Raw genomic sequence first — 19,030 nt, forward strand, 5'->3', positions numbered from 1 at the left:
GGCTTATTCATAACTTCAACTAGCACATTCTGCAAAAAAATGAAAATCACAAATTTGGGGAAAAAAGTAAAATGCTGTTTTTCTCAGTTTCACCGAGGCCGACATGGTCCGACAATTGCGGTGGCGAGTCACATATTTTATGCTTCGAAACGCTGTGTGTCTTACTCACTCATATTCACAGAGAAATGAGTCTAATGAGGAAGTGAATCTAGACGTGGCAAAATGCAGAGACATGTGGAGCGTGGACATGTGTAGGGGAATGAATATGTTAAATTCCTCAACTGCAAGATAACAGGAAAACCTCTCTGAACAATGGGGGTTTTTCTCTTTCCTCATGTGATAACAGACATTCTCCCCTAACAAACATTTCTTACAGGAAGACTGCCGTCGATGAAAAATTATGTTTTATGTGATAATGTCATGAATGTTTGTTTGGATCTGCTCCCTACACCGCATGTTTTCTTGTGTTATGCATTTTCCACTGTTTAAGGTTTTATGTCTCGACGCTTCAAACCCGAGTATACCCGTGAAAAGGTGAAAGAAAATATAAAATGGATCTACCTCAAGAAATAACGTGCACAAACTGCTCAAAGTGTTTAACGTGTAAATGTTTAAACAGGGTTTAATGTTTTTGCCAAAACATTAAGTTACTCCAGTTTCATTTTCTCGGCCAGGAAAATGTTAAACAGGAAGTCGTCGCAGTAGCGCCCGCCCCTTTTTGCTCCCAGCATGCCCCACGCAGCTAGGTAACAAAACGACGCTCCGAGCTAGAGACGCTCTCTTTTGTCTTCTTTTTCTTTGTCTTTTTTTTTTTTGAAGCTGTCTCCACGGACGAGCTTTGACCCTTCCTTTGTCTCAACAAAGCGTCCGCCACGTGGGTCGACAACGCTAGGCCAGCCGCGTCGCCCTCTGAACTCTGAAAACACCTGGAAACACCTGGAACTAAGCTAAACGCAAAACGGACAGAGACTTTCTTTTTCTACCTCGTAGAAGAAAGAAAAGAGAGGAACTCTGGACCAGTTTTAAGCCACGCGCCGCCCGCGCCACGGACATTGCCGCCGCCCGCGTCACGGACATCGCGGCACGCCGCCACACCGCTCCACGCCACTGCCTTCGTCACGGACTTCCCTGCGGACACGAGACGGACCAGCTAACACGCCGCTGCCCGCCGCCGTTGCCCGTCGCCGCTGCCTTTGTCACGGACTTCCCTGCGGACACGCACACGAGAAGGACCAGATCCTCGCCGCGGATCCCGTCCGCGGACAAGGACCAGCCGGACCGAGTTCTACAGTGTGCGGTTCTTTTGTGGCGTGATTTGGGTAGAACTCAGCTGTTCCTCCTCCCTTAGCTTCTCACTTTCCCTCTTTTTGATATAGATTAGCATAGACACGTTTGATTATTCAAGGCAAAACCCTTGTTTAACATTACTTGCACAAATCTGCTGTTAAATCTGATATGAACATCACCTGTGATTTACCTGCATGAATTTCTGCTCCGGTGCCATTTTGATTGACTTTTTGATAAATAAACTACACAAAAGAGTTATTGACTATTGTTTGTTTGATTAGACTATGTGTAAGTCCCTGAATCGTGAAACACCCGTCAGACCTTTTAACGAGCGCGATTGAGGACCGTATTTTAGCTTTTGGATTTAGTCCTGGTGCCCCGAGATGTGTTGCTAAATTCCCTTTGATCATAAACTGAATATCTGTAGTTTGAGACCCTACACATGCAATATATGGCGGTCTGTAGTTTAAAACGTTCCTCTTTGAAATCGCTTATGGTCAGGCCAGTTAGGAACAGAAATATAAACCCACAGCTTCAGCCATGCTGCCCTAGGAGCAACTGTGCTGGGGGAAGTATGGCAGCTTGAGCACTATTCTCTTCTTGTGACTACTTATTCTATCAGACAATATTTAATTTTTAATTCCACTTGCAAACTGTTCACCGCCTTCTTTTTCTTTTTCTCACTCCTGAGGACGGTCCGACGGTCCCTCATCTGCCTGAAGAGTGGCTCCAGCTCGACTCAGTCGGTCCCTCATCTGCCTGAAGAGTGGGTCCAGCTCGACTCCGATGGTCCCTCATCTGCCTGAAGAGTGGGTCCAGCTCCAGTCTCCCTCGCGTCCGTCTGTCCGTCTGTGAGAGTCAGATCTCTCCTTCACTCTGGAACTGCTCCAGATTTCTACTTTTTCCCAAGGAGGCTTTTTGTAGTTTTTCCTGGCCGAGAAGGAGGGTCTAAGGACTGAGGACTCTGGGACATCGTACCTCGCCACCACAGACATTGTTTGATTAATTTTTCACTGTCGCCCTCAGAGGCAACTGTTGTTGTGATTTTGGGCGTTACAAAAACACATTGCCACATTGAAATGAGACTTTCTTGGCCCGATCTGCCCCACTAGTCAAAATACATCATGCGCATCACTACCGTGGAACATATTTCTGTGTAAATGTCTCATGTTACAATGCAACTCACACAGAGTAATCAAGTACAGAGGGGACAGTAGGGACAGCTCAGATGTGTTCTTTGTATGTTAAAGTTCAAAATGTCATGTGTTCTATTACAATCCAACACATATTCAGTGAGAAATTAGTCTAATTAGACCCGTGACACAACGGACCTCAAGTGCACCGCGAGACCCCTGTTTCAAAAGACAACCGGTGTACAAATGTTACAACGTGGGCACCTGTTGTTTATTGACAGGTGCAGCCCATATATCTACAGAAGCGCTGTATATTCAAAAAAAGTATGGGATATATATATATATATATAAATAAATAAATATATATATGTTCTTTTGGAATGATACTACACCAGTAATCCTAGTCAGAGGGGCTACATGCAAAGGATGTGGGACGCATGGATACTTTGAAAGCCACAATCAAAGCTCAATGTTTCAACATCCACAAACGGCAACTGCTATCACCGCTTGAGACGACAAGCTACAACACAAATGCTGTGGTAAGGGGGCGTCGGGCTGCCAGGTCTGGTTGGGGAGATACAATTATCTCCCCAACCAGATATTGGATATGAAGCCCAGATACTTGGATATGAAGAAGGTTGGATCTGAACAAGGTAGTGACTGACCTGAAAGATAAGATCATGGCGAGATTGAATGCAAGGCAACCCTGACACTCCTTACAGCTAAGTGAAATACCATCAGAAAGTATGATCCCTACCACAACCATCACTGAAACCAATAAGCTGATACACCTCAGCAGCAGTGATCCTAGAGATGCTTGGCTATAAGAGAAACCATGGGAGCCATGAGAAACAATACCAACCATGGAAACGAAGGTTAGAGGCTAAATTCAAGAAAGCACAGAGAGAAGTGAGCAAACTGACTGAGGCTGAGAAAAGTGCAATTAAAAAAACAAGTACCAAAGAGGCCCATACTTGAAGCACTCGAAACAAAGGCTCCAAGCCTTGGCCAGCCGCCTAAAGAGGTACACAAGAGACAATGTAGCCAGACGAATGAACCAGTAGGGTAATGGTGAGGCAGCAGAGCAGACTCACCAAGGCTGGAAACTGAAAGGAAAAGTATATGGGAAAAGAAGGCATAATTGTGATGCAGAGTGGCTGGTGGATCTAAGAGCGGACCAAAGCAACCTCCCTGAGCAGAATCCAGTAGCCATCAAAGTGGCAGACATCCCAGAAAGTGTTACGGATATGATTCACGCATACTGGCTAAAGAAACTCACAACACTCCATGAGCGCCTGGCAGCACAAATTAACCAGCTGCTAAAGGATGGGTCCCACAATGGCTAACCGAACGGCGTATAATCTGGATCCTGAAGGATCTCTACAAGGGTACAGTCGCATCTAACCATCGGCCAATAACCTGTCTCTCCACAACATGGAAGCTCATGTCAAGAATCTTTGCGGCTAAGATGAGTGGGCACATGGATCCATACATGAGTAAAGCACAGAAGGACATCAACAAAGACACCAGAGGAGCCGAACACCAACTCCTGGTTGACAGAACAGTGGCTCAAGACTGCAGAACCCGATACACCAACCTGTGTACTGCCTGGATTGATTACAAGAAAGCAAATGACTCAATCACTCACGACTCCGGAATGGGGCCACGGTCAGTCACCTCCTCTAAATGGATGACATCAAGCTGTATGCTAAGAGCAAGCAAAACATTTAATCACTGATTTACACGACCAGGATCTACAGCACTGACATTGGGATGTCATTCGGACTTGAGTAGTGTAGTCGGATGGTGTCAAAAAGAGGGAGGGTAGTCTCACTCCTGGAAGGAACAATAGCAGACATTGAGGACAGCTACAAGTATCTTGGAATACCACAGGCAAATGGCAAACTCAAAGACCTCTTTGGAAAGCGGCAACAGCCAAATACAAATTTGCTACTCAATGGCAAAAACATGTCCTGGAAAATAAACAGCTACGCCCTGCCAGTGATAAGATACTATGCAGGAATGATAAGTTGGCCAAAGGACGCGATACAGTGAAGTGCTCAGTGAATGTCTCAATGGGAAACATTGGAGGACAAGTCCCTACATGGGATGTACCTCCGGAACATAACTGAAGTTGCTGATATCAAGAAATCGTACCAATGGCTAGAGCGGGCCGAACTGACGGACAACACAGAGGCACTCATCATGGCAGCACAGGAATAGACCCTGAGCACCAGTGCAATAGAAGCCAAGATCTACCACACCAGACAAAACCCAAGGTTTAGACTGTGCAAAGGGGCCCCTGAGACAATCCAGGAGGAGTGGCTACAGCATATCCCTGGAAAAACATCAGACGTCTCAATCCAGAAAAGTGCAGAGGCTTTACGCTTTTACAGTTGGAATAAACTTTTCCATCAAACTGATTTTGGATTCAAATGAACACACAGAGCCATTTTATTTCCCAAGACAAATGCAAAAAGCTAAATTCATAAAGCTAAAATACTATGCAGTTTAAGTAAACTGTTATCCGATTGCAGACTTTGTCCACAAGATTAATTTACTGTATATAATGTTAATGTGTTCTGCATGTTTTATGACTTATCTTGTGAACAATTTTACCTTTGTAATTATGTGGCCTAATCTCCCCTAATCTCAGGGACTGCAATTGGAAATTAGCTATTTAGCTACAATCTGGTGCAGATCATCTTAAACTTTAAGGTCCCATATCATGCAAAATCGACTTTTCAGAGCTTTTAATCTTCTTAAAGTGCTATTGGTGCCTCATATATGTACCCAAAGTGTTTTTTGATTGATTCCTGCAGTCTTTAGCTATAGAACAACATATCTCCCATTCCTCAGATCTGCAGACCGACGGGGCCTACTCACTCCAACGCGTCATAATCACCGCATTTGTTATTTAAATGTGGATGCACTGACTTTGCCCGGAATGTTCCACAGTAGGGCATTAAACATATCAATCTTGCATCTATTCAATTAGGGGTGCTTATATTACTCAAAAACCTGCTCTTACTGAGAGTAGTGTTGTCTCTCCATGGATCTCCTAATTACGCCCTCCCTTTGATAACTTCCCCTAGAGAGCAAACGGGGCTTAGGAACGAGATTTGGTCGCTCTTGGTGTGGTGTTTAGTGTAATCATAACCTTATAACAAGGCAGTAACCAGAGGCTGGGCGATATGGCAAGTACAATAAATGCAGTTTTTCCTCATTTCGAAAGCAAGGACGTTTCCTTAGGTAAATTTCTGACATCTATGTATGACATTTTTAACATGCTCTCAGTGAACATGGAGAAAAATGTGGTCTTCTGCCTGTTTTTTAAATAAATATAAATATAAATATAAATATATATATGTAGATTTATTTTAGCCAGGGTTGGCTGATTCCCCATAGAGATATTTGGATTGACACAGAAATAGCGAGAATGATTATTCTCATCATGAAAGGTCCTTTAGGCTTCCATCGAACGTCTTACAATTGGGTAAATACTCTAACTTAAATGCTAGTGCTCAACTGATTTGTTCCAGGTCTCCAGTAGCAACTGTTGATGTCTGTAATTAATTGTGGTGAATGAATGTGAGCTCAACAGTGTGAAAAAGACCTCTCCTGGGGATGTAGTAGATGCTTTAGCCATTTAATAATTAACTCCACTGCAGGACATAGATGATTGCACTCGTCCTTAAACACTTTTAATTGGCTGCAAGTTTCCCAACAGCATCAGTCTCTTCAGTGAATCAATCAAACTTGATTTATAAAGTACTTTAAATACAACAACAAATAATGCAATACAAAATGCTTAAGAGGGCATTAAAAACAATACCTAAACAGTACAAAATAATAAGCCAAAAAATAAGTAAAATAATTAATAAGTAGATTAAACAAGGTTCATAGGAAAATAGCAAATGTCACAGCATAAGGGATGTTGTGACATTTGCTATTTTCCTCTTGCTATTGTCTTTAGACCCTCCTTCTCAGCAAGGAAAAACTACATGACGTGGGCAATATTGAAAATGTATGTAACAGTCCTAAATAAGACTTGGTACCCTTGCCCTTACTAGGAGCCCGCTGCTGGAGGAGCGCAGGGGCCACGAGGGATCTAAAAGATAACAAAGCCCAAGACAATTAAGAAATTTAAAATCCATCCTAAAACACACAGGGGGCCAGTGCAGTGACCCCTGGTCTTTGGCAGGACACGTTCTGCTTAAGTTGGTAGTAACTGTAAACCTGAAATAAGTCAGTGTAATCCCTCATTTGTCCTGAAATACCACAGTAGAAGTTGGTAATTTGTTCAAATATATTTTTTAAGTGTAGCGATCCGCCTGTGGATGGCACTAGATGCCCTACTGTGACAATTTTTGGTTGCATAAGTCAGTCAGGTGAAGAAAGGGAAAGAAACGTGACAGGTAGAAATCACATGCTGTGATCTAGGTGCTTTATTGTTAAGAAAATATATGTTAAACCTTTGTTTTCTTTGTTAAAACTGCAGGTCACAGGTAAACAGGTGTTTACATTCATCGTTGCAGTTACTGTTTTCTGCAGAGATTTTCTCCAATTTGGATGTTTTGTGTTGAGCTAATCTTGCTAAGCTCCAAAATCAAATGTTTCCTGTAGTTCCTGACCAGCAGAGACTTTGGCTCATCCCCATGTTTCCACACTCATGCTTCACAGTAGGAATGGTGTTCTTGGGATGGTGAGTGGATTTTATACCAAAAATAAAAATTGGTCTCATCTGACCTCATGAATGACTCCTCTGGATCATCCAGATAGTCATTTGCAAACTTTAGATGGGCCTGTACATGTGCTGGCTTAAGCAGAGGAACCTTCCGTGCAAGGCATGATTTTAAACCATGACGGCGTAGTGTATTACCAATAGTAACCTTTCAAACTGTGGTCCCGGCTCTTCAGATCATTGACCAGCTCCTCCTACTGTAATTTTCTGAATTAAAGCCGCTACTTTTTCCCTACACTTTTAACCCTATAAATTAGATGCACAACAGCGCATCTAGTTCATAGGCTAACAGTCACAGGGGGGCACTCTAGCAGCAAGCATTTGATACACTGTAGAAGAAGGTGTCGCCTGGACCACTGTCCAGGCGAGAAATGTGTCTAATGAGGAACTGAATCTAGGCGCGGCTAAACTAAATGACACACGTGGAGTGTGGACATGCGATATATGGTGGTCTGCAGTTTAGAACCAGATTGGTTCTCATCTGATGAGAAACGATATGGTTCTAAACTGATGCCGTATTGAAATGAGACTTTATTGGCCAGACCTGACCCTCGGGTCAAAAGACAACCCATGCATCACTATCGTTTACCATCTTTATGTGTAAATATCTCATGTTACAACGGCTTATTGAAAGGTGCGGCCCGTATATGTACAATGTATCTTTTCTTTTGTCTTTCTATCATTGGAGCAGCTTTTATTCAGGAGCCCTGTATAGCCTGAAAAATACGATAGTTCTGGGCTGATTTCTCGTGGGGTATCAATGATGATAAGCAAGGTGAGGTGAGAGCTTGCATGGAGCCCCAATCCGAGGGAGCTTGATAGTCTATATCTTTAGCCTCTTGCTCCATCAGTTGATCTTCTTTCATCAAGCTGCTTGCCGATTACCCTGCAGCCCTTTCCAGCCTTGTGGAGATCTACAATTTATTCTCTGGTGTCTTTTGACAGCTCTTTGATCTTTCCCATGGCAGTAGTTGGAGTCTGACTGATTTGGGGGGCGCAGCTAACGAGCTCAAACGTGTGCAACTAATTTAGATTAATATGTGGAGTAGAGGTGGACTTTTTAAAGACCGACTAACAGGCCTTTGAGAGCTAGAATTCTTTCTGCTTGGCAGGTTTTTAAATACTTATTTCAGAATCAGAATCAGAAAAAGGTTTATTGCCAATGTCATTGAACACAGTTCGCACGAAACAAGCATCCATTTGCCTGGTGACACCACCAAGAGGAGCATGTACAGGTTAAAACCCACAGAACCAGTTTGTGTAGTCACTGTCAAGAACCAGCAACCGGCTTTATGGTTTCAGAATAATAGACAGGAATTCAATCTGCGGAATATTCTTACAAACCAGTCACAGGGATCATGTAAGGCTATAGTTATTCACTTTATAACACAGGGTTAATAGGAATGGTTAGGTGCGCCGTTGTATTGTTACACTTCAATTGCTGATCTCCTGAACACGCTCAACTACCGGCTGCCATGGAGGGTGGCGACAACAACGAAAGAGACTTCAGGAGTCACAACTACAGTGGGTGGGGGTGGTGTAACACTATGGATGCCAGCCGCCATAAAACACCAAAGAAGAAGAAGACCTAAGACGGAATCTAAAGAATAAAGTCTAAAGATTAAAATCTAAGATGTAAAACTACAGTAGGTGGAGGTGATGTAACACTTGGATACCAACCGCCATAAAACACCAAAGAAAATTTTATCAAATCAAACACAACGAGTTTCTACACTTATAATAAATGTTCTGTCTGTGAGGTACTGGGGAGGTGAGAAACTTAGTGATGTGAAAGTATTCTGTATATAAGAAGTTTAATTAAACATATTCTCATCATGTTAACAGGATATCTCTAATGACATGTGAGACTGTGCCTAACCACGTACTCACCCTGAAAAATCACACTTGGTTAGAACGGTTGCATGGCTCAAAAGTATGCATGGAAAAACGCTACTCAAGTTACAATTTTTTTATTTTAGTATTTTAAGCAATTTAATTAACATTTTAGATCTGTCTTTAATAGAAAGCTTTTAAAAAAACATGTATTAATATGATTTTCATTTCAAACACACTCAGACATTTGCTCTATGTCTGTGTTGAGCCATTGATTATTCACTTTAAATAGAGGGCACAAAATTGATTTTGTTGTAACACCTGCACTTGTATTTGGCTCGATTCACGTTTGTTTCTTGAATCCTGTTTACAAGGTCATCTTGTCCGGAGTGTCAGAAAACAGTCTCAAATTTGTGACCTCAAAGGTAGAAGTTCAGATGTGTTGAGCATTTACCATCAAATCACATTCTTCACACCTGCCTGCTTACATTAGCATGTTGGGGAAAAGCTATATATATATTTCTGCTGCCAGAGGATTTAGTGTGAACACCATTTTAAGTTCTGAAACAAAAGCCTCACAAATGTATGAAGCATTATAATAACACGATTAGAGTGTAACATCAAAGGTTACTTAGCATTATAGTTACAAAGAGTTTAGTGCAAATGCCTGTATGGTTATTATTTTGTTGATTAAGGTTTCTTTTACTTTTACTTTTACTAACTATTTAACGAAGAAAATTCAATGCATAGAGGCAAATCTTGAAATACATTATGCAGTTGGGCAGCTGCGAGTCTGGGCCTGCCACAGTAGGATGAGTTGTAGTGGTCAAAATAGAAACTATAGTAGAGAAATAGGGGAAATTAGTTCATATTTGGGGCCCAAACTGAGTTGGTGAGGTCAATTGACGGGGTTAGAAGAGTTTGTACCAATATGCCAACGAGATAACTGAGAGACAAATTTGACCAGCATGATAAATTAGAGCGTAAAGAATATAGGCCCTGGTACAGAATAAGTGGTCAAAATGAAAAACTAAAATTGTGCTGCACACACACGAAAACTATTGGAGAAGAGTAAAGCTACGGAGGTATCAGGTACTCATACATTTGGGTTTTAAAATGGGCTGCAATTTCTCTGTTGTTGCTTCTCAGGGGTTTTTCTTCAAGCAAGAATTTCTGTGGGTTTGGAGCCATGATCTGGGACACTGGTTAGCAGGACTTTTTGGAGTTGTCTTTTACAAGCGTGTTTTTCTACTCAATAACAATAATGTGAGCATTTGATACTTTCCAGCCACAGAAATGAAAATCTGGCAAACAGCAATACAGCCAAAATTAATTTTATTTGTGAAATCATCAACTTCTACAGACTGAACGCAACTTATAAGGATTCAAAATGTTAGATGTCTGTGCAATCCAGTCATAGCTTTTTTTTTCTCCAAACATTGTTTCTGTCAAACCTGGCCAGGCTAACAATTCCCCGAAGCTGAAAATAAATTCTTAGAAAGACAATCACCGCCTGCAAAAAAGAACCACAAACTGTTCCGGCCCCACGGCGCCCCCTGGCTGCACTACTCACTATACAACGCAGGCACTGATTTCAGTATTATCTGGAGATTTTCCTCCTACACTGTGAAATATGAGGGTAGTCTACATAATCTGAAACGTAGACCTCAGGAAATTCTGCAGAAAATGTAATTATGTTTGGGAGTTTTATTGTTTCGAGGAAAAAGTGAAACCCAATTATTGCACAAGGGAGGATTGTCATATGTAATTTGTGAGCGATGAACGAAATATAGGAAGTATGCAATAAACGGGTATTAATAAATAAAGATTGACTCAGAGGACATTTAATGCAGTCGAGAGGATCTTTAATATGTTTTTCCAAGTGTCAGTTATAAAGAAACATGGGTTGATGACTGAGTTTAATAAAGGTGAAGTATGTAACTGGTGGAGGCTCTGTCACCATTTTTGTCCATTTCTGTATTCATAAAATCAAACAAAATAGGTTGGTTTTACCTTGACATGTTTTGGTGAGCTGTTATCTTTGTGTCACTTCTATGAAAAGTCTGCCAAACCCGCCGCTCCCTGGAATAACTCATACCAGACATGAGGGAGTACGAAAGCTCCTTCGTCTCTGTTCATAGGTGTTTTGCCTCGTTTCCTGATCTTGATTGCCAGTGTTTGTACTAATGTCCTTCTGTTCCAATTATTGTTAATATGTCCCAATCCATAACTTGATTCTCCTATTTGCATGGAGGTCCCAAGGTTGAGAACTACTGTTATAAACAGTGGTCCCCAAACTTTTTGACTCGAGGGCCACATTGGGTTCTAAAATTTGGCAGAGGGGCCGGGCCAGGAAAATATGGTGTGTTTGTGTGAACTAATTAATTACTATAAATTACACGCAAGATTTGACCTGTAACTTGTAACAAAGCAACAAATGCAAGGCTCAATGTACAAATTGTTTTCCAAATGCATTAAATAATGATTAATTATCTACTGTCTTCTACTGTCCACTAGAGTCTTCTTCAGTGTGTCAGACACTTGCGCTTCCTGCATGATTGGCCCCGGTGGCCGTTTGTAGTGAATTTTATTTTCTGCGCGCCATAGATTTTCTTGTGCGCGCACTAAGTGCGAGCAGTGCACTATATGCGAGCAGTGCACTATGTGCCAGCAGTGCACTATGTGCGAGCAGTACACAGCTGCGCAGGCGCGCAGCTTAGAGGGAACAGTGGCCATCTCTTGGGGAAATGTGGGCATTACAGGCGAAAGGTAAAATGAACGGCCAGCCACAGTATCGTGAGTTTGAATCCCGACTCCGACATTTGCTGCATGTCCTCCTTTCTCTCTCATCATCCCCCTTCCTTTCTTTCTCATTCCATCTACTGTCAAGAAAGCCTAAAACATTTTTTTTATTTTTATTTTATATATAACTTGGACAAGCTTGGCGGGCCGGATTGAAAGGCCCAACGGACCGGATGTGGCCCGCGGGCCGTAGTTTGGGGACCACTGGTTATAAACAAACCAAAAACATATTTTTAATTAATTCTATTAAGGTAAGATATGGACCTTCATTAATGTATGCTTTGTAAATAAATTAATGACCATACTGTGGAACATTCCATGCAACGTAAACACATGTCTGTGGAGCAAAGCACTCAAAAAGGTGTCTCCTGAATGTCTGCATCTTTTCAGGGGAGTCCTGACCCTAGAGGGGAGGAACCTATTGTACATGTTTTTAGTTTTTGAATGAATCTCCACAATTTGACAAATGTCTATTTTCTTGAACCTTGTATCACTTTTCCTGGGGCTGATGTAGAAGAATCCGCTGCAGTAAACATAAACACACTGTTGACAACGGCTTCTTCCTAGCATCACAGCAACATTGACTCCTACGAGGTGACGTCATTTCCGGTGAGTGTGTCGCGTTTTCAGAGCTGTTCGTTCTTAGAGCCTTTTACCGATTAATCCACGAATTATACACACTATTTACGCATCATATACACGAAAGTGAACGTTTGATTTCTCCGCAAACAATCCGGAGCCTCAAGCCGCTCGCTTTTCAGTATTTCGTGGATTAAAAAGCCCTCCTCACTCTCTAGCTCCAGCCTGAACTAGCCTAGCGTAGCCTAGCCGCTAGCGTCATGGCTGGATCTACCTTTACCTGTTTGAGCTGTCATATGTCGAGTCAGAACCCTGGCTCCTTCTCTGATGATAGGTGCGTGAAGTGCAGTGTAGTGGTAGTTTTGGAGGCCAGGGTTACGGAGTTAGAAGCGCGGATCCGCTGTTTAGAGGAGCTTAAGTCCAGTTATAGTTCGGTTTTAGCGCGAGGGCTACCGGACCGCGCTGCAGGGCGTAGCATTAGCATTAGCAGTAGCAGTAAGGCCGAGCTCAGCCCCTCAGCGTCTCCCGTGCAGCCGGGACTAGACCAGGAACAGAATAGGGACCAATTTGTGACAGTTCGGCGGGGACAAGGCGCTAAACGCCGAACCTCAGAGCGCCGTGAGCTTCACGTCTATAATAGGTTTTCTCCCCTCAGCGATCACACGCCCGCTGAACACACGAGAGAAACTCTTGTAATCGGGAGTCCTATTGTTAGAGACGTGAAGCTGCCAGCTGCTAGCGTTAGGTGTTACCCGGGGGCCAGAATGGGTGACATCGAAGGAAACCTTAGGATCTTAAAGAGGAGCAGGACCCGTTTCCGGCGAGTCGTGATTCACGCAGGCGGTAACGACGCCCGGCGGAGACAATCAGAGGTGCTCAAAGTTCAAGTAGCCGCGGTGTGTGACCTAGCGAAGTCGATGTCAGACACTGTAATATTTTCTGGTCCCCTGCCCAATCGGATCAATGCTGAATTGTACAGCCGTCTCTCAGCATTCAACAACTGGTTATCCAGATGGTGCCCTCAAAACAACGTTGTCTTTATTGATAACTGGAGTGCGTTTTGGGGAAAGCCCGGGCTCATACGCAGGGATGGCATCCATCCGACTTCGGAGGGTACACCCCTATTAGTTCGGAATTTGACCGATAGTCTTAGTCGTGTTAAGTGACCATCTAGGGATGAGCCCCGGGTGCAGAGCAGCAGTTCAAGACGCTCCTCTGTCGCTGAACTCTCGCCCGTTCTGTCACATGTGAAGTGTTCAGATTCAAGACAGATAGAGACTGTGTGTCCCTCGTGTTCCTCGTACAAATAATGCCAAAAAGTCACATCTCAGAAAAAATATTTCAGGCGTCAGACCAAATAACTTAAGGAAAATAACAATCACAAATGACACAAATACACAAATGAATAAACACGTAAAATGTGGACTGCTAAACATTAGAGCAATTTCCTCCAAATCGCTCTTAGTTAATGAATTAATTAGTGACTATAACATAGATCTTCTAGCTCTAACTGAAACGTGGCTTCAACAAGACGACTACGTCAGACTAAATGAGTCCACCACACCCACCCATGTTAACTTTCAGACTGCCAGGAGCACAGGCCGAGGTGGTGGTGTGGCAGTGATCTCCCACTCAAGCCTACTCATGAGCCCTAAAACTAACAATGCATTTCACTCATTTGAAAGCCTTATGCTGTCGATCACATGTCCAAATATGAAAAACCAAAAAGGAGTTTTGTTCATAGTTATCTACCAACCTCCTGGTCCCTATTCAGAGTTTTTAACAGAGTTTTCTGACTTTATATCAAACTTAGTGTTAGCCTGGGATAAAATAGTTATAGTTGGAGACTTTAATATCCACGTGAACATGAGTGATGACGCTCTCAGTAATGCCTTCAGCGCCTTGTTAGACAGCATTGGTTTCACTCAGAATGTAAATAAACTCACACTCACAAGAACACTCTGGATCTTGTCCTAACGTATGGAACAGAGATTAGTGACCTCATTGTCCTCCCTCAAAACCCTATATTGTCAGATCATTTCCTAATTACCTTTCAGTTTATTCTTAAAAATCATCCAGTCCCACAGAATAAAGTTATAATGAAAAGGACAATATCTGAAAAATCTATCTCAAAATTCAAAGAAATAATAGAGCCAATATTCAGTGACATGTCATGTGATCCTGCTGAGAACAGCTTTAGTCCCAGTTTAAGTGATCAATGTGTCGACTTGACCATGAATTCTCTGAAGTCTGCTCTTGACGTTGTCGCGCCGTTAAAACAGAGGTCATTAGGCCAAAGCGCGCCTCCCCATGGTACAACCAAGAACTGCGTTCACATAAACAAAGAGTTAGAAAGTTAGAGGGATTATTTCGTCGCTCTCACACCGAAGAATCCCTAAAAGCATGGAAAAGTTGCCTGCTGTCCTATAAGCAGGCTCTGCATAAGGCCCAAACCAGATATTATTCAAATCTAATAGAAGTCAACAAAAGTAACACTAAATTCCTTTTCAGCACTGTAGCTAGGCTAACAAACTGTCACAGTGCAGTAGAGCCCTCAATCCCAGCTACACTTAGCTCTGATGATTTCCTCCTAGACACTAAACTACCTGCTTCTTAACCCTGAAAAAACCGAGGTCATTGTGCTTGGCCCTAAGCATCTACGAGACTCTCTATCTGAGCAGATAGTCACACTGGACAATGTTAGTGTAGCCTCTAGTTCTACTGTAAGAAACCTTGGAGTCTTATTTGACCAGGAGCTCTCATTTAAAGCACATATAAATCAAGCTTCTAAAACAGCCTATTTCCATTTGCGCAACATAGCCAAAATCAGAAGAATCCTGCCTAAAAGTGATGCCGAAAAACTTATCCATGCATTTGTAACGACTAGATTAGACTACTGTAACTCCCTGCTTGCAGCGTGTCCTAAAAGCTCCATAAAAAGCTTTCAACTGGTTCAAAATGCAGCAGCAAGATTACTAACAGGAACAAAAAGAAGAGAGCACATTACGCCGGTGCTGAAGTCTCTTCACTGGCTCCCCGTCGAGTCTAGAATCAAATTCAAAATTCTACTCTTGACCTACAAAGCCATAAATGACATGGCCCCATCCTACCTCAAAGATGCTATAGAACCATATCATCCAAACAGAGCTCTTCGCTCTCAGAATGCCGGCTTTCTAGTGGTCCCAAGAGTCTCTAAAAGTACAGTAGGAGGTAGAGCGTTTAGCTATCAAGCTCCTGTGTTATGGAATCAGCTCCCGACCCATGTTAAATATGCTGACACAGTCTCTTCATTTAAGTCCAGGCTTAAAACGTTCCTCTTCGAAATCGCTTATGGTCAGACTAGTTAGGAACAGAAACATAAACCCACAGCTTTAGCTATGCTGCCCTAGGAGTAACTATGCTGGCAGCTTGAGCACTATCCTCTTCTTCTTCTGACTACTTATGCTATCAAACAATATTTATTTTTTGATTCCACTTGCAAACTGTTCACCGCCTTCTTTTCTTTCTCTCACTCCTGAGGACCTGTGGACCCAGATGCCCCTCCCCTGGTGAAGTGGTCCCTGCCCTGTGTGGACGGTCCCTCATCTGCCTGAGGAGTGGGTCCAGCTCGCCCCTGACGGTCCCTCATCTGCCTGAAGAGTGGGTCCAGCTCGACTCCGACGGTCCCTCATCTGCCTGAAGAGTGGGCCCAGCTCGCCTCCGACGGTCACTCATCTGCCTGAAGAGTGGGTCCAGTTCGCCTCAGACGGTCCCTCATCTGCCTGAAGAGTGGGTCCAGTTCGCCTCAGATGGTCCCTCATCTGCCTGAAGAGTGGGTCCAGCTCGCCTCCGACGGTCCCTCATCTGCCTGAAGAGTGGGTCCAGCTCGACTCAGACGGTCCCTCATCTGCCTGAAGAGTGGGTCCAGCTCGCCTCAGACGGTCCCTCTTCTGCCTGAAGAGTGGGTCAAGTTCGCCTCAGTCGGTCCCTCTTCTGCCTGAAGAGTGGGTCCAGCTCCAGTCTCCCTCGTGTCCGTCTGTCCGTCTGTGAGAGTCGGATCTCTCCTTCACTGGAACTCCTCCAGGTTTCTACGCTTTTTTCCCAAAGAGGTTTTTTTTGTAGTTTTTCCTGGCCGAGAAGGAGAGTCTAAGGACAGAGGACCCTGGGACATCGTCCCTCGCCACCACAGACATTGTCTGACTTCATCGCCACCACAGACATTGTTGATTCATTTCTCCCTGTGGCCCTCAGAGGCAACTGTTGTTGTGATTTTGGGCCTTACAAAAATAAATTGATTTGATGATAAAAGATCTAATATGTTACTAATGTCTTCTGTTTTTGTTAAAGCTGCTCCCAACAGACTCCTCCAGCAAAAGTCACAGCTGGGAAATCCTGAAGGAACTAAAAAACACACACTGTGTTTGCCAATAATGTGAGGACTAAACTAGTAAAGTATGCATATTTAATTTGTTTAAAAATAAGGTAAGTCAAATTGTGCTGCGTTTTTTTCAAAATGATGGAGAACTTCTCACACTCAATTGTCCCCTCAGGTTTGTAAACTGTAAGTTTATACGTGTGTTCAAATGTAGAAGACATCTTTAGCTACTATCATTAAATAATAAGACCAAACCTCATCCCCTGTCTTGTGATCACCTGTTTATTAAGATGAAGTCTGGCATTTTAAAGGTGCATTATGCTTTTTTTTCTGGTGGAGGGACTGCCACGTTCACACTTAATTGTTCTGCAGTATGGCATTAAACTTATCAAGCAAAAATCTGGTGTTTTATTGTAAAATAATGTCATACTGTTGAATAGCAATCTAGATTGCAACATTTCCATAGAGTAAAGCAGGTGATAGACCCTCCCCCAGAAAAGTTACATAAGCCATGTTTCCATGTTCAATCAAATCTAAAATTACTGCGTGTCAAACGCTTGTTAGATTGTTCTGAAATATATCAAAATAAGTCTGTTTTCCACTCACTTCCGCTGCTGAAGCTTGGCTGGAAGTCAGTGTTTTTTAGTGGCAACTACAGGCCACTGAGTGGGAGGCTTGGTTTCTTCTTCTCCCTCTCTCCTTTTCGTTAGTTACAAATACAGGCAGTCATTTAACAACATAGAGCGCTAAGTTGTGTAATGAATTGATCAGACTATTGTAGGGTATCTGTCTATTTGGGCAGCATTACCGTATATTTATCTTGTTTCCTTCTCACACAGTTGCATCAAGATGTAGGGTATTTCCTCTGGGACTAGCCATTTTATTGAGTACAACACGTATATGATTTTAGGTAGTTAATGTTCATATTTATAATATAAAAGGGCTGTTGTTCAGTAAAACAAGTATACTTACTTAGTCTCATTTTCCAAAAGGGAGAACTCGATTCATTGACTGACAATTACAACTATCAAAAGATCAATAAAACAGGGTCTATAAACCACCATTGTGTGTGGTTTAATAAACAAAAATAGCAAAAGCAATTTGGTTACACAAGCTATGCCTGGGCTCAACTTACTTAAAAGAAACGCTGGAATTGAAAAGTAAAGTTTGGGCAATTCTAGAATAACCTAAATCAGAAGAAATCAATTTTAACATTTCATAATGATTTTCTCATTTAATTATTTTAAATACTGATTTCAGTTGGAAATACAAGGTTAGAGATTAAACATTTTAATCTCATTTGGACCCATGCAGCACATTGCTGTCTGTCGGTGTCATCTGTAGCTGGTGTCTGAGGAGGGACAGATACCTCTGTCAGGAACAGTGATTTACTGTGCATGAACAGTTGTTTTTAAAGGTTTCTCCTCTGAAAGGTTTGCTTCAGCAATTTTTTTATATATAAATTTCTTTGATTTTCAGGATATTAACTGATAATGATTTATAACATTTTGTTGATAATGTGATTTATAATAAAACAGGGTTTTATGATCATCAGGAGAGGGGCATTGTAATGGAAAAATGTCACATCAATGTATCTTTGTTGTCATTGTCCACAATTAACATGGATCCCTGACCCATGGTCCGACACTTCTGTATCGTGCCAATCATGCCTCAGGACAGATCTCCCCCGATTGAGACAGCTCAAAACTTTAGTCTTAAGTTTCTTTAAAAATCTCTTTTTAGAGCTGATTTGATTGTGATTTGATGTGTGTACATGGCAGTTTAGGTCCCTGCCTTTAAAAGGATGTGCCATTGTTCTGGAGGGAGGGACAGATAACTTTGTTAGGGACAGTGATTTACTGTGCACGAGTAAATAAAGATCCACCTTTTGAGAAAGACTAAATCTTGTTATATTTCTTTATTTCTTGGTAATTGTTTGCAGAAATTCCACAACAGGAAAACACAACTCATGCAGTATTAAAATCCAGATAATAAAAGTGGGTCTTAAGGCGAGACTCAAAATACTCCACTGTGGGGGCCATTCAGACGTGAGGAGGCAGAGCATTCCAGAGTTTCGGGCCGATCACAGGGCCCTGTCCCCCCTGGTTTTAAATCTCACCTTAGGCACCACAAGCTGGATCTGGCCCTCGTACGTGCAGGGGTGTAAATTTGTATCTGGACTGAGATTTACTGTGGGGCAAGTCCATTCAACGCTTTAAAAACAAACAATAAAATCTTAAAATCTATTTGAAAATGAACAGAAAGCCAGTGTGGTGATTGATGTGCTTGTGTTTTTTA

The 19,030-nt window shown here is 42.4% G+C and overlaps 1 protein-coding gene across 1 annotated transcript in view; it reads right to left on the reverse strand.

Annotated features, from left to right (window-relative positions):
* The window catches only part of LOC140355860 (uncharacterized), a 36,238-nt gene that overhangs the window by 10,047 nt on the left and 7,161 nt on the right, over positions 1 to 19,030 (reverse strand). Inside the window, exons 3-8 of the mRNA XM_072440500.1 lie at positions 6,479 to 6,531; positions 4,578 to 4,675; positions 4,188 to 4,256; positions 4,069 to 4,128; positions 3,515 to 3,526; positions 3,380 to 3,436 (exon numbers count right to left, since the gene is read on the reverse strand). Of these exons, the coding sequence (XP_072296601.1) occupies positions 3,380 to 3,436; positions 3,515 to 3,526; positions 4,069 to 4,128; positions 4,188 to 4,256; positions 4,578 to 4,675; positions 6,479 to 6,531 (349 nt within the window). The remainder of the gene's footprint in view (positions 1 to 3,379; positions 3,437 to 3,514; positions 3,527 to 4,068; positions 4,129 to 4,187; positions 4,257 to 4,577; positions 4,676 to 6,478; positions 6,532 to 19,030) is intronic.

The sequence above is a fragment of the Eucyclogobius newberryi genome, unplaced genomic scaffold, assembly GCF_026437365.1.
Source record: "Eucyclogobius newberryi isolate DKJ021-1_F unplaced genomic scaffold, fEucNew1.0.hap1 SCAF_12, whole genome shotgun sequence".
Taxonomy (NCBI): Eukaryota; Metazoa; Chordata; class Actinopteri; order Gobiiformes; family Gobiidae; genus Eucyclogobius; species Eucyclogobius newberryi.